At 39.2% G+C, this 16,357-nt stretch overlaps 1 protein-coding gene across 3 annotated transcripts in view; it reads right to left on the bottom strand.

Annotated features, from left to right (window-relative positions):
• Positions 1-15,318, bottom strand: part of CFAP46 (cilia and flagella associated protein 46) — a 159,248-nt gene extending 143,930 nt beyond the window's left edge. For all 3 annotated transcript variants that reach the window (XR_007775137.1, XM_050959240.1, XM_050959241.1), the window contains exons 1-6: positions 15,256-15,318; positions 14,627-14,791; positions 4,740-4,863; positions 2,480-2,574; positions 996-1,103; positions 564-623 (exon numbers count right to left, since the gene is read on the bottom strand). Coding sequence is in view for 2 of the 3 variants with exons in the window: in XM_050959240.1 (XP_050815197.1) it covers positions 564-623; positions 996-1,103; positions 2,480-2,574; positions 4,740-4,863; positions 14,627-14,791; positions 15,256-15,299 (596 nt within the window). In the remaining variant the exon portion in view is untranslated. The remainder of the gene's footprint in view (positions 1-563; positions 624-995; positions 1,104-2,479; positions 2,575-4,739; positions 4,864-14,626; positions 14,792-15,255) is intronic.
• Between the last annotated feature and the right edge of the window lie 1,039 nt (positions 15,319-16,357).

The following is a 16,357-nucleotide window of genomic DNA, read 5'->3' as shown; positions in this document are numbered from 1 at the left end:
AATACTGCAGGCCATTGCAATTTAATACTAGCACTATACATAACCAATACAGCAAACAGTAAATTGATTAAGAGCAGGCTAACTGATCAATACTAAAATGTAACTGTCTGTGAGAAATTATCAACCAGTGCGAGTGTTTTAATGGGATCCTTCAGGGATTGGTTCTTAGCCCAACACTATTTCTTATCATCATCTTCACTGATCTGGAAGAAAATATAAAATAACTGCTGATAAAGCTTGCAGATAACACAAAGACAGGCAAGGTGGCAAATAATGAGGTCAAATCATTGATATTGAGCGATCCAGGTCAGCTGGCAAACTTGGTGCAATCAAATGTCATGCATTTTACTACAAAACGTAAGGTTGTATATCTTCGAACAAAGAAGGTAGGTTATGCTTATAGGAAGGGGACTACATTCCAGAAAGCTGTGACCCTAAGGAGGACTGAAAGATAATCAAATGAACATGAACTACCAGTGCAAATGATGGCTAAAATAACTAAGATGGTATTGGATGGATTAATAGGAGAATATCAAGCATGAAGAGTAAAAAGAAGATATTACCTTTGTATACAACATTGGTGAGACCACTTCTGGAATACTGGGTCCAGTGTGGTGTCTGCACTTCAGAAAGCATGTTGAAAAATTAGGGAGGGTTCAGAAAAGAGCTGGAATGGTTTAGGTCTGGAAAATTGTATTAAATTGAGAGACTAAATAGCTCAATCTATTTAGTTTATTAACTACAAGGTTAAAAGAAGATTTAATCATGGTCTATAAGTATCTACACAGGGAAAAGATATTTGCTACTACAAGGCTGTTTAATCTAGCAAAAGTGGACCTTGAGCCCTCATTTGAACATTTAAGTGCTATTGCAAATAATGATGATTAAGAATAACCGCTTTCACAAAGATCAACAGAAATTCTGCTATGAACTTCAATGGGAGCAGAATCAGGCTCATCGTGAACTTTCAGAGGACAATGACCAATAAAACTTACTTTTCATCAAGAACTGAAATTGAAGAATCCTCGTCATACTGTTTCAAAAGTTCAAATACAGTATTCAGACTTGTGGTGGCTTCTCTTGTATCATTTGTATCCAATTGTCTGCAATTATATTAAATACTAATGATTATTTAATCAGAAAAATAAATATTTCAAATATTCTTCTGTAACACTCTGGGTATACCTACACTGCAAAAAAACTCCTGAGGCAGTGAGTCTCAGTCTGTGTCAACTAACTCGGGCTTGTGTGGCTCACACTATGGGGCTAAAAATATCATTGTAGACTTTCAGGCTCTGGGGCTGTGGCCTGGGCTCTGAGACCTTCCCTCCTCACTTGGTCTCAGAGTCCAAGCTTTAGCCTAAGCCTGAATGTCTACACTGATAAATTTAGTCCCACAGTGCAAGCCTTGTGGGCTCAAGTCAGTTGACCCAGGCTCTGAGGCTCACTTCTGTGGGTTTTGGTTGTCTTTTTTGCTCTGTAGTGTATTGTATGTCCCCATACCACAGTAATGTTTCTACCTCATCATCTAAGTGGAATGTACTGCCGCTTATTGTAACAGAATTATTCAAAATGAAAGTAAACGTAGCAACATGGCAAGAAATAGCTAAGGATTCCCAAGAAATAAGACACCATACAAGAAAATATCCGCATGAACAGCATACGCTTGGATATCTTGAATTATCTGGATTCAAACGGAATCTGGAATCCGAAAAAATGTTTTCAATCCCAAACAAGAAGAAAACTTCAGAGTGAGAGAAATGTTAGAGATGGAGGATGAAACTGAACATATGGGCAAGGAAAAGGGGCTCAAAGAAAAGAGTGCTCAATTCCGCTTACATAAGCAAAAGTTATTCCAGAATTACCTCTATCTACATAAAAACAGAATTTGCCCTTAAATGAATGGCTCTTTGGTTGAGAAGTAGGGAAAATTATGTGGTTAACTTTTTGGGACCATGGCTCAGTTGTGTTTGGCAGGTGCTAAGAGAAAGCAAAGTCTAGATGCCTGTGTTTTGTTCTTTGTTTTTAAATTTTTAAAAGCTATAGGTGATAATTTCTCCCTTTATGACTTGCCCCCTGTATTTAAGATGTGACTTCCACAATTCTCTCTCTCCTCATTTAAGATTGCAGTTGTCAGTACTCAGCTACATTTATGCAATGATGACTTTAAGACATCTTTAAATTCCCTCAGTTCTGGGGCCTCAGCATAATTTTCACACAATGGCACATTATCCCAATAGACCATTTCACCTCTTTCCCTTGTGGTAGGTGCTGGGAGAGGAGCGGCATTGGATGCATCATGGCTTCTCCACACCACTCAGATTTCTAGGATTCCTTTAGGCGAGAGGATTCCTCGAGTGATCAGCTAAGCTGGTTTTACAAGCTGCTTTGTGCCACAAGAGCAGGAGCTAGGATCTGGCTTTACATATTTATTGTCAGAAATCAACATTCAAAAGGACAGATGGATTCCAATACTTACGATTTTATTGTTTGAATTTTATAAATGACTGACAAACTGATAGAGCTTTGTATATCTTCCTCTATCTGGGAAGTGTTCATTAGTTTGTGATGCACCTACAAAAATTGTAACAAAATAAGTCACCATTTTAATAAACCACAAAGAACAGGTCTGTAGCTCGTGTAAATTAATGTGGGTTCATTGACTACATTTTTCCTTCCACAGATTTTAAGGCCAGCAGGGACCATTGTGATAATCTAGTCTGACCTCCTGCATAACAGGCAAGAATATTTTACATACTAGGGCTACGCCAGTTTATGCCACCTGAGGATTTGGCTCATTAAGTGAAACCTCTACATACTATTAGGATTTGATTTAAAGTACTAACTGAAGCATTTATTTAAAAGCTGTGATTATGAAACAGTCTCCTCCAGGTACTGTGGATGAACACTGTACCACTACTGTCACACAACTGTATATTTATATATCATTAGCCACAGCACACAAATTTATCTGCTCTAATTTACCCTGATTTACTGCCTATTGTACTCACCTTCCACATGCCAACAAACATGACCACCTCAACTTCTCTCACACCTCACCCTGTTACTCCATCCTCCCAACCATCTCACCCTTTGTTCCTCCTATTTGTGAGGAAGGCTTAGCTTCCCTCTACCCCGAATAGACTTTTTGGTTATTTTAAAAGCTCTTCCATTCCTGCATTACCTCTCTTCAATCTCTTTATCTCCTTCCCGACCCATCTCTCACTCAAGAATTCTCTCTGTTTATCCCCTGCAGAGTATTTTTCCTCATGCAATGTTATTTAAAAGCTGAATGGGGTACATGGCTCCTGGAATCAGTTATGCTATTACTAAAGCACTAAAGGGAGGGCAAAGCTTGGTGGCACTGCTCAGATATTCAATCCAGGTGTAATTTTAAAACCATTTTATGTTCATATTAAGGCTACTTCTAGGCTGATTCTCTCAACAGTGTCTCCAAACAGCTAACAATGCACAGCCTGGCTTTGCCTCCATTTTACTGCTTCATTAATATCACAACTGTAAGGAGTCCTGCACCCATTTTAAAGATTTTGGATCTATTCCTCCATTTTGTAATCCCTCCCTGGGGTATGAAGTCTTGCCAAACAATAAGGATGTGAAGAGCTCAGAATTATTAACATCAGTTAGTGGACATGAGTTGAGATCTCATAGTCTCCTAGTTCACACACAGTGCATCTAATCCTAGGCCAATCAGCATTTTGAAGATGAAGAGAATCTATCAGTGGCACACTGAAGTGAGATGCTGGGGAACATGTTTAGCGTCGGTGCAATGGTAATCAATTTTAGCAGTAAGTCTATTAAGCAGAATGCAGATGACAAGTGGTGATTTTTAACAATTTGAGACTTGGCCAAATCTAAATGGATTTTAAGGGAGACCACATGAGGTACTTCTGTGACCTCAAACATTCCCTTGCCAAATTTCAGTTCTGTTGCAAACCATGGAAATGTTACAGCTCCCAAAGAAATGTTTTGGAAAATTTTGTATAATGGGAAATGTAAGGCACACTTAATAAAGAATTGTCCTATACACGCATGTTCATTCATTCATTTCCCCAAACACTTTCGCTGCTCTGGAATTTTTGCCTTTTAAAATAGGACTCTCTCATATTTAAATCGTTTAATTTGAGTTACTTTATTTATGAGCTAATAAATGCAAACTAAGCTAATTAACATAATGGATGAGGAAGAGTTTATTAACCCAGGTTATGCTTATTAAGTTATTAACGTAGAGTATCCCCAAATATTATTATTAGCAGTAGCTATCCCTATAATATTGTTTTATAAGAATAACATGGTGTAAAAATCTAGTGACATTACCCAAGGGCTGACTGTAGCCCACAACAGCAAAATGAACAATTATGCAAATTATTTTCACTGTTGATATCTGCTTTTGTCGTACATCAGTTCTATGTTGCTTTACCTTACATTATTTGTTATTTCAGTTATACTCAAAGTTCTGAAATTTCTGATAAACGGAAAAGAGAAATTCAATAATAAAATTTACCAGAAACTTCATTCTGGGATACTTTGTGATCTTTATATTTTGTGACAAACCATTTTTAAAGTGCTGAAATCCTTTATTTATGATGCTGGTAAAACTCTCACTGACTTCACATGGCATTTTGCTAGTTCTGGAATTAAATTCTGATCCTTAATTTAAAAATTATAGATTAGATAAATACAGATATAAATATATAGAGACAGATATATTTTTAAATTACCATTAGGGAAAATATGTATTGGTATTTATCTGGAACATTATTTTTAATGAATGCGGCTGCTGTAGATGAAAAATCCACTGCTTCTTTCACTTTCGAAGCATCCAAGAAACATTCAAGTAGCTCTCTGCAAGTCAAACAAAAATATATTATATTAAACCTCTAATAACACTTTTTGTTATCTAAAGAAAATTTCAGTTATTTACATTCTATCGGGAGACTTTATAGATTCATGCTTCTCCCAGAAGAGCTGCATGCACCCCATTACAGTGCTATATAGAAGAATGGTACTATAAGGCAATAATTTCCAAACAGGAGGTTAAACTACAGATCTCCTAGCTCCAAGCCCTTTCTTCATTAACAATACCTTATAGCTTTTATCCTCTATTTAATGCAGCGTTTTCAAAATCACAATTACCAAATTTTCTCACATGTGACTAGATTTGACAGTTTTTTTAATACTGTACTTTTCAATCAAAGAATTAAACAAAAAAATGCAGAAACTGTGAAATCAAATGGAACAAGCTGGTAAAACATTTCAGTGTGCTGTGTTCTCGGATTTCTTTTTCTCTACCTGACAAAAGGATTGGACTCCCAAAGCTGTCAAGTGAGATAAATCACTATTCATGCCAGGAGTTGGATGAAGTCTACCTGTTGCATTTTTCAGTATTTTATCAGGATTTAATAAGTAGAGACCCAATGTTATGTCTTAAATAACACATTTTAACATTCCTATCAAATAAAAGTAAATGTAAAAGATGAAAAGGTTAAAGCAAAGAAACTACTACTACTCCTGCAGGACATACATATAATATGTATTCACAAGTTTCCCCAACATTCCCAAAAGCAGATATTTTGGTATAATGTGATTTATTCATACCAGGCTATTTTTCACAGCCTTTAGCATAACATTTGGAATATACCACTGTTGGGTTCAACTTTTCATTTCCCCCCCAGGGTCCACTTAAAAAAAGAAAAAAAAGAGCGACACTGTAATACAATAAAAGATACTATCAGATGTACAAGGGGTCATGTTACATAATGTTATTCCCCCCATCCCCAGTACTAAAACAGAAGATTTGGTGGTAAATCTCCCACTGATGTCAATGGTGCAGAATCAGGACCCAAGTAAATGACTGCATAATCAAAATATTTTAAATTGTGTAACAGTTTAAAGACTATAACTAAGGGCCAAATTGTGCCCTGTCTGGTACAGCAACAGAGGGGCACAATGCAAAGCACCTCCATACAACCTTGTGCAGACTACGCCCCACCTCACAGAGGTAGACAGGAAGCGATAGATGGGGGGAACTGGGAGGAGTCTTAGCGCCGGCCCCTCCCTAACACCCTTGCTAGAGTAGCTGTGTCAGCACAGAAGGGAACATATGTTGCACTGAATATATACCACAAAAAGAACAGAGGTACTTGTGGCACCTTAGAGACTAAAAAATTTATTTGAGCATAAGCTATAGCCCACTTCTTCGGATGCTGCCGCCCACAAAAGCTTATGCTCAAATAAATTTGTTAGTCTCTAAGGTGCCACAAGTACTCCTGTTCTTTTTGCGGATACAGACTAACACGGCTGCTACTCTGAAACCTGAATATATACCTGCACTGTTTACTCACTCACTGGAGCAGTGGGGAGACGAGGAAGGAGACTGTGATTGAGTTATAAATCTCCCTCCTGGGTCACACACGGAGCAATGAAACATCATACTGTCCCTTACTCTGGGCTTCACTCCTAGCCATAACAGTCTTTACATTACAAGAAAACTCAGAGGAGCAGCAATTTAATCCCAATTCTCAGAATGAAATGTTTTCTGATTTTGATCACAAACTCCACAACAGAATATACCTCCATCTTGGGAGAGACCATTTCTTTAAATTCAGTGTTTATTTTTTTGCGAGTACAGTGGAAGCATATACAGCTTGTCCTACTGTACTGCTGTATTAGCTCGTGATAAATGGTGTTTGTGTGGTGGGGAGAGGAAGAAATCAAACACTGATTTATTGCTTTCTTTAATATGAAAACTGGAAAAAATATGTGAAAACAGAATGTATTTATCTATAGTATAATTTCCCACAGCCTTGTACTTTTTGCCTCTAGTGGCTGGAGTCCAATATTCTAATTGCTCTCCAGCTATTCCATTTTTCTTTTACTTCACAAACAAGGAAATTAGGCCTTTATCTAGAAATGCTCTTAACACATGCATAACTTTAAGCCTTTTAGCCTTTGCTCTTATTGAAGTCAATGAAATTAATCATGAACTTAAAATTATGCATCTGCTTTGCTGGATCAGCGCTTTAATGAGTTTGAAAAAATGACAGCTGTTTAGTTGGCCTAGTAGTATGAGGAAGAATTGGTAACTGAAGTGCAGGAAATTTTAAATTGAGCTAAATTCATGGGGAAGGGCAACAAAAATTTAAATCAGATTAGATATATTTTAGAATGGATTTTTTGTTTGTTTTTAAGAACTTGCTTAGGCAGAACCAAGAAATGGTTAAATTACTTGACAATAGGTCTCCTTACTCCCACACACTCCATATCTAGAGTAGCTATGCTTTCATCTTACCTGTATTGTTTTGGCTCCTGTGAATATTGTTTAAAGGGTCATTCTAGTTTCCTACTCTGAGGGACACAACAGAACTGCTAAGTTGCACTGCATAAAGTGGAGGTGCACAGTCCTTGAACGTTGTGAAGTCCAACTCCACCTGAGTTTCCTGTGCAACAGTTAGCAGAGGAAGGCCAAAGCATCAGATGCTACACTGACCATCCCATCCTCTCTGCATTGGAGGGCACCATGTTAGGGCCATTAGATGGGGGAGGGGAACACTTTCCAGAAGGAGGAGATCAGTTTTTGAGTGAAAACAGCTTCGTAAAACATACCAGTGGTAGCATGAGTGGAACCCAAGAGTTTTAAAAGAATAGGCAGAAGGTCCCTGACTCACTGATGTAGCTTTTTAGCAAATCTTGGAACACTCTGGAAATTCTGAAGAACTGGAACACTGTACAAATATTTTAAAAGGCTATACAGAATGGCCTGATTAACTATGGGCCGGCTAGTCTGACACTGATCTCGGGCACAGTTTTGGAAAAGCTGATAAACAATCCAATCAGTAAATAATTAAAAGACAGTATTATAATAAAAGTTAAACATGGTTTTATGGAAAATAGTCTTGTCAACCATTACTTTATCAACCAAATTTGTGATCTCATCAAAAATATCAAGTTTATTTGTCATAATAGGCTTCTGTGAGACATTTGACTTAATACTGCATTCCATTCTAATGAAAATATTAGCTCTACACAAAATCAATGCACATATTAATTAAAAACTAGCCAACAGATAGATCTCAAAAACTGTAATGAAAATTATAATCCAGTGGGGATACCTCTAGTGTCAGAGGCTCATTAATATTCTTTGCCAGGAGGGACTGGAATTCCCTGCAGTGTCTTTTGCTCATATTGCTAAGATCATTACATTCAAAAAAGGGGTGCATTTTGAAACATATTTTAACAGATTAATTTTGTAGCCTTGTTGGCTAACACTCAGACCTTCATTGACGGTATTTAGGGGACATCAGAGATAAAAAGCTTTTTGTTTCCCTTCTTAAGGAAGGTCTTCAAAGTAGGTAGAATGTTTTCATTTTCTCACTACTTAAATCCTGGTTTAGTTATACAAGCGGGCTTCTCAGTTTGTGCTTATTGCCCACACCTCTGTGGTGGAGAGGGTGAATGACTGGACAAAAGACCATAGGAAGTGACTATAAGCCTTTTTTGCTTTCATCACACTGGCTTTCACTTTCTCCCCAAAAGAAAATTTTACTCCTCAACTTTCTGCTGCACTTCATTATAAACGCCAGAAAAATGCAGTCATGAATATTTGTGCACATCTATGCCCAAGGTCTGGCATCGCTACCCATTTGGGGGTTGAGGCAGAAGGGAGAACTCATTTTCTCTCTGGGAGATAAGGCCAGATATTTGAGACCTATAGCCATTAGGACTGTCTGGGATGGCATCAACATACTTGAATGGAAGACCCTACAGAGACAGTGGGAAACCTTAAGACCAAAGATTAGCTGCAGAGGCAGCTGAACATGTGAATATAGCATGGCTGGAGCTGGAGAATAAAGACAAGGTAATGGGTGGCTATATTAAAAGCTGAGCTCTCAAAGACACAGACACAAACCTGGAGCCAAAGACAAAGGGACAGAGCAGAGAAGAGGAGCCAAGATGGTTTCACCAGCAGCATGCCTCCAGGGAGCCCTGGCCTGGCGTTGGCCAGTCTGATCTCCGTCTGAACCTTACCTCTCTTTGCTAACCTAAGGACTTTCAGAATTTATATGACAGGGGACTAATAAATGGTTACCCTGTTTTGAAAAGGCTGGCTAGTATTGCTGCAAATATGTATGGAGAGCATTGCACCCTGAAGGAGTAGAGTACAAGTCTCCCATAGGAGTCTGGCTTGGCTGGATTCGCTGCAGGGAGCCACAGAGAAAGACAGGGACACTGGTGCCCAAAGGCTCAGTTTCAGAGCCTTAGAGGCTGAAGAACCATGTGTGTCCTTGGGGTCTGGAACACTAAAGAGGTCATTCCCAAGGACCTGGTTACAGGATGGTCATAGACCAAAGCCTGTAGATCCATGATACCTGACCAGTCTGAAAACAAATAAGAGAACAGTTTGTCAGTTTCTGTTGTCATACTGGCTCTTTTTTGGCAGGGATAATCTACGTTCTTGGCACTTTGTTCCTGCCAGCTTTCATTGGTATGCAAAGATTAGCAGTGTTGTTCCTTTACTGGCCCTCTGATATACTGGCTCATCCAGACAAGGTGTAGTTTGTTTGGGATCAGAAAGCCCAGCTGATAAGGAAATTCAATAAAGTTATTTGTACACACATGAACTAGTGACATTTCGGAGGCTGACCACATTGCCAGAGAGTGCAAAGGGAATGAATGTGCCCAGGAATACCCAACTATTCTTCAGTTTTAGAGGTGGTTGGCTAAGGTTTCTGGGTTTGATGACTCAGGCCCTATCCAGGAGATTCCTAGAGTCATGACTGACAGTTGCCAACACTAGACTGGGTAAACTCAGAGTGCATCACCCCAGACCCTGAATTGGGAAGCTAGGTTGCCCGTGGGAAAAGGGTTTACCTTTTTTCAACAGCTGCCATCTGTGGTAGCTATGTCTTACATGGGCAAGGCACAGTTCAAGCTATGGAAGGAGGCTGATACCTAAATGAATTTTCTGCCACACCCCAAAAAGCATAAAGATTTTAAGAAGATTATCTGTCAGAGTGTGAACACAGCCAGGCATCTGGTGCACAACATCTTATGATGTTGGAGACACAATAATGAGGGTGATCAGGTACAGTGTCAGAGACAGTTAATAAAAATATTATTACAGAAAATTCCCACATTTGTCATACCTGGTAAATGGAAGAACCAAAAAGGCCACAAAGAGATCAAGGGAGAAATGAGACAGAAATACATCATGAGCTCGAATGGTCTGCAAAATGTTTATCTCAGGAACTGCTACAACAATGGCAGTCAATGAAAAATGGGGGCAGCACTGGTACAGTTAGTTGGTGCATATATGGAACAGCTTCCACCAGTTCATTGGGCAAAATCCTAAAGAGTGTTTGGAGTTTATACTTGGTCTCATTCAGGGTATCTATATATGATAGTTTACTATGGTGGATATCTGGATAATCAGCGGAGTTTTTTTTTAAAAAATCACTGCATTCATTTAAGACTTTCCTTATCACTGGCCTAGGGCAAAAATAACATATTTCTATGTTCAGTTCTACAAATCTTCAAATGGAATATTAATCTACAGATAGAATTACAAATGTCAAACAACTACAATTTCTCCATTCTTGTTTCTCCTCATAGGCAATAAATCAGTTGGAAGAAGTTTCTTGTGCTGTCTGTCTTAAGCATTTTGAAGGCACCATGGCATCTAAGCACTGAATATCTTTCAAATCTTTTGAAAAATGTGACAATGTGGATACCATTAACCTAACTTCAATTGCGCTTTACGGGGTAAGTTCTAGAAAAACGCACTGATGATGATTTTCTACCTAAAACATTTTTTTTCTCTTTGCTCCTACTGCTCTTCTTATTTTTTTTTGTGAAGACTTCTGATGTCACTTGCTTTTCATAGAATTAAAAATGAAACAAATCTACTCGTTCTGAGCAGAGTTATTTCCAATATTCTTTTTTCTGCAAGTGTCTTAGGGTATGTCTACATCTACAATTTTGCAGCGCTGGTTGTTACAGCTGTATTAGTACAGCTGTATAGGGCCAGCGCTGCAGAGTGGCCACACTTACAGCAACCAGCGCTGCAAGTGGTGTTAGATGTGGCCACACTGCAGCGCTGTTGGGCGGCTTCAAGGGGGGTTCGGGGAACGCGAGAGCAAATCGGGGAAGGAGACCAGCTTCCCCGCGGTTTGCTCTCGCGTTCCCCGAACCCCCCTGCAAACCGCAGGGAAGGAGACCTGCTTGCTCGGGGGTTCGGGGAACGCGAGAGCAAACCGGGGAAGGAGACCAGCTTCGCCGCGGTTTGCTCTCACGTTCCCCGAACCCCCCTGCAAACCGCAGGGAAGGAGACCTGCTTGCACGGGGGTTCGGGGAATGCGAGAGCAAACCGGGGAAGGAGACCAGCTTCGCCGCGGTTTGCTCTTGCGTTCCCCGAACCCCCCTGCAAACCGCAGGGAAGGAGACCTGCTTGCACGGGGGTTCGGGGAACGCAAGAGCAAACCGCAGGGAAGGAGACCTGCTTGCTCGGGGTTCGGGGAACGCGAGAGCAAACCGGGGAAGGAGACCTGCTTGATTACCAGAGGCTTCCTCAGGTATGCTGGGATACCTGCTTATTCCACGGAGGTCAAGAAAAGCGCTGGTAAGTGTCTACACTTGATCACCAGCGCTGGATCACCAGCGCTGGATCCTCTACACCCGAGACAAAACGGGAGTATGGCCAGCGCTGCAAACAGGGAGTTGCAGCGCTGGTGATGCCCTGCAGATGTGTACACCTCCTAAGTTGCAGCGCTGTAACCCCCTCACCAGCGCTGCAACTTTGTGATGTAGACAAGCCCTTAGTCTATGTGCGCTCCTCAACCCAGAAAGACCCTGAGAAAGTACTTTTCAACTCTATTGAACTAAAATGGAAAAAGGATCAAGGCCCTTTCACTGAGAACACCAGATAACCTCTCTGTTAAAACCCAGGGCTGTTAACTCAAGCAACCAAGCCAATCTCAATTGTGGAAGTCCCAGAGAAGTGGTCTTTTTAGCAGGACCCTATACCGTTAAAAGAATTCATTCCCAGACTTATTTTGTTGGAACCCACTGTTGTGACCAGCTAAAAACTGCTTTAAAATAATATTTAAATATTATCCAACCACATAATTTCCCCTTTAACACAGGAAATCTATAGGAGCAAATTTTTCAAAACTGGCTTCCACCTGTCCCCAAAATACACCTTCCTGTGTCCTTTTTGAGCACTAATACTTAGGAGCATGAGAGACAGAAACACACACACAAAACACATTCAAATTCCATTTACATCCCACTGTTAGTGCCAGAAAAGCGTGCATGCAGATGTCCCCACACACAAAACTTCAGATTAAGGCCTCTGACAATTCAGACAATGAAATAACATTTGGAACGCATCCACGCATTGTTTAAACTAGATTCTGCAATGGAGTACTACAACTTCCATGCATCTTTCTGCTATTCTCATTGCATTTAAATGCATCCCAAACCAAAACAACAAAAACCACCACAACAATAAACATATAACAAAATACCATATTTTTACCTATCTTTTTAAGTGACATTCCAGCCTTGTTTCATATTGAATTTTCCTGTACAAGCAATATGGACTTTTTAGATACCTTTAATATTTGCATCTCTGAAACGGAGATGATTATAGATTATATGGAACTACATTAGAATTTTTTTATTATGAGCATCAATAGTTAAATATTCTGCCCACAGTTAATTGTATAACCTAGTGCTCATTACTTCAAATACTGAACAGATAAGATGTACAGGAAAAACCTAAAAGTTATATAAATAAGAAAAAAATCATCGGTTTAAATCTGAGCTATGGCACTAGGGAACTTTTCAGAATGCCAAAATTACTAGTTACTTCTCTCAGTGCCATATGACTTAAAATATAGAGTCTCTGAAATTAACTACTGAAATGGCTCAACATCACAATAAGTTCCTCTGCTATTGTCGGGGAAGATCAAAATTGATGGTTTAAATCTAACAACATGGTATCTGAAGTTCTTTCCCTTCCTTAGTCTTTTGGCTCCTGCTTTGGAGAAGAGGGTTGCTACAGAAATTGCAGAAGCTATGACAGCACTGCTAATGTTCATGCCAAAGGCCCTGTTAACAAAGATGTGGATCAAAATTTAGCTTTAGAGAATAATTAGAATGAGACCTACTTCTTTTATACTGTGGTTTTGTTTTAAATTAGTAAGAAAGAACCTTTAAGATACCATGGCAGAAAAATGATACTAATACTCATAAAAAATAAAAGCTTAAACAGAATCAGATTACTTTGATGAGAATTTACTTCTAATATATAATCCAGTAATACATGCATGAATTATACACGGCAAAATGAGTTCACATATTTTACAGTCATAAAATGTGCTGTCTGATATTGAAGAATAATGCTTATACCCAAGGATGTCTCAGAAATATTATCTCTCAGTTAGTGTACTAACAAATGATGCATGGCTGATCACATGGATGAAAAAAACACATGCCTCAAGTGACTGAGCACTAGTATTCATTTGTGTGCCTTTTACTCTAAAATTTAGTATTTAGTATACATTTTCCAAGTGCCATTCACCAAACACATTTATTTCATGAAATTTCATTTTGACATACAGCTACGTTAAATAGGAGAAAAAGTTAATAAGAAAATTAACCTTTCACGAATTCACTTGACCTCTCACTCGTTCATCTGAGAGAAAGAGAGCACCTCTGGCTACTGGCCAGACAGCACTTCAGGGCCTTCTTAGCTATGCTGCCAGAGACTGCCTCTAGTCTTCCTCCTTGGTGACATCTAAATAACGGCAGTTTGGATGTCAATTTTTCAGGGGTAAGGTCATACATTCTGCCAAACCCAATTACCATATAAGGCAATCAGGCAAAAAAGAAGGAAACCAGAAGTACTGAATATGCTCCCCTCTGAGTCTTCGGCAGGGACAGGAACCTCCCACCCTCTCCAAGGATCAGGGGACAAGAGATATGTATGTTGTCCCAATCTAGGCTTGGGATTTTTATCTGAAGAAAAATGGTTCCTAAACCATGATGTAGCTAGTTTGTCTCCTAACCTAAAAGGACACACACAACAGTTAATTCAGCACCACAGCTGATTTAATCCAACAGCTTACAATGGCTCAGACTGGAACTGACTAGATATAGGCAATAAAAGTTTCCTTCCAAGAGTAATTCCACAACTCCCTTACATACAGGGATTTTTAAAATATATATTTTGACCATATGAAGCAAGACAACCTGTTGCAGAGACAGTGACTATAGCTTTCTAACTCTTGTGACGTGTCAAATCTATGGATGTCACTTCCATTTTAACCACAATACAAATATCAAACTGGAGTATCTTTTGTACTATATATACAGGTTTTATTAAAGAACAGTTAAGGGGTCTAATCGGGCAGTCTTCTCTATACAATTACTGGTCTATGTACTAATTATGAAATTCTGCTCTATGACTTACAAGTCATACCATACTCACAATATATTTAGAATGAGATTTAATATGCCAGTTTGTGATCAAAGATAACCATAAATGGGAGCTACATGCACAAAAGGACTACAGGACCCTGGTCCAAAAATAACAGTTCAAACTTACATCATGAGTTCTGCTCGCCATTGCTTGTCTTCCTCTTCAGCTTGATTTAATGCTGTTACAATCTGAGATAGGCTGGGAATAAGAAGGTAGCGGAACCCAGGCTTAAGATATGGCCTTACAACCTGCCAGTAAAGGACTGAGGCATTATATATCAAAAAATAATATCTGAAAAACAAGAAATAGAATTTTATAACCTGAGATAAACATATTTAAAAGTCTCTTTATATAGATTCTAAACAACACAAGTAGGGACTGCATCTTTCTATTGTTTGTATAGCACCTACCATCCTGACTGAGGACAGTGGGCACCTCAGGAATACATCAATGAGAGCTAACCCTGTGCTGTCCTTCTCACCAGCAGAGTTATAAAATGGAGGGACATTAGCAGCCACATATATCATATTAAATCACATTTATATGCATCCTGTCACCTTAGTATTGTATTTTTCATTTGGTGGAAGCACTAGTGTTACAGAAAAGGAGTAGGACTGAGACAGATATGCTCCACAAAAAGATCTGTGTTACCCAGAGACCCACAAAATGGAAGTACGAGAAGCAATTATCTTAAAAAAACTAGGTCAGTAACACTGTTGAGATTTGGAACTGTAACCCCCATCAGATAGTTTTACCTTGGATCGTGTATTGCAAAGTCTAATGCTTTCATCAGGTACATCACAAATTTCTCAAACTTTTCCTAAAAAATAACAAAGAATTGTTAAAGCTCGTTTGACACAGGTCTTTATTAATCACTGTCATATTACTAACAATTTTCAGCTTATTATCAAGTTATTATTATTGCTACAGGTGGGGCTGCCAGTACCATACAATATTAAGGTTGTCTAATGTTTTCCATTAATAAAGACCCTACTACAGCTGCTTATAACATTGCCAAACTTTAATCATTTAGGCTGAAATTTTTGTTGACAGATGTTTAGAAAATTTCAGCTTAAAACATTCCTTACATAAAGGCCACTCTTCGGCATCCCTCCCCCATTCCAGGGGGGTCAGTCATTTCCAACAACAAGGACAGCCTTTACCCCATGTTCACCCCCACTTTTATAAGATTATGATATATTTTGTACAAAGTATGATTGTAAACTCATACTCTGCTGAATACTATCATTCTGTTGAGATATATGTAGCAACACCATGTGTAAAGTTGTAAGTTTCCACTATATGATTGTTACTGAAATATAGTGTAATTTCAGATAACACCCACAAACCAGTTTCTCGTTACACTATGAGGCTTTTAGTGACACTGCTGTGCAGCTACAGCCTTGCTGCTAAAAGGCATGCAGTGTAGTTGCTGTTTGTCAGCAAGAGAGAGCTCTCCTGCCGACAAAAAGCTTCCACCTCCCATGAGCGGCCCTGGCTTTGTTGACAGGAGAGCACTTCTGTTGACAAAGAGCTATTCACACCGGCACTTTTTTTGTCAGTAAACCTTTTGTCCTTTGAGGGGGGAGGGGATTAACATCTCTGAATGACAAAAGTTTTGCCGACAAAGTGCCAGTGTAGACAAAGCCTTAGAAACAAAGACCCACTAGCACACCAGCAAGGTGTTAAGGGGCCATTACCTACTTAACTGTCTATTCACCAGCGGGTGGGGGGGAAGGTATAAACAAGAAATTTACATTGCATCACAGGAATGTTTCAAACCTCAAGTCCACAAGGGACTGCCTGTCACCATGACTCAGCAAGGATGTTTCTAGCACAAGAAATTGAGTTAGGAAG

This window comes from Gopherus flavomarginatus, chromosome 6, assembly GCF_025201925.1.
Source record: "Gopherus flavomarginatus isolate rGopFla2 chromosome 6, rGopFla2.mat.asm, whole genome shotgun sequence".
Classification (NCBI taxonomy): Eukaryota; Metazoa; Chordata; order Testudines; family Testudinidae; genus Gopherus; species Gopherus flavomarginatus.
The sequence above is the reverse complement of the archived record's forward strand: the minus strand, read 5'-3'. Positions and strand labels throughout refer to the sequence as shown.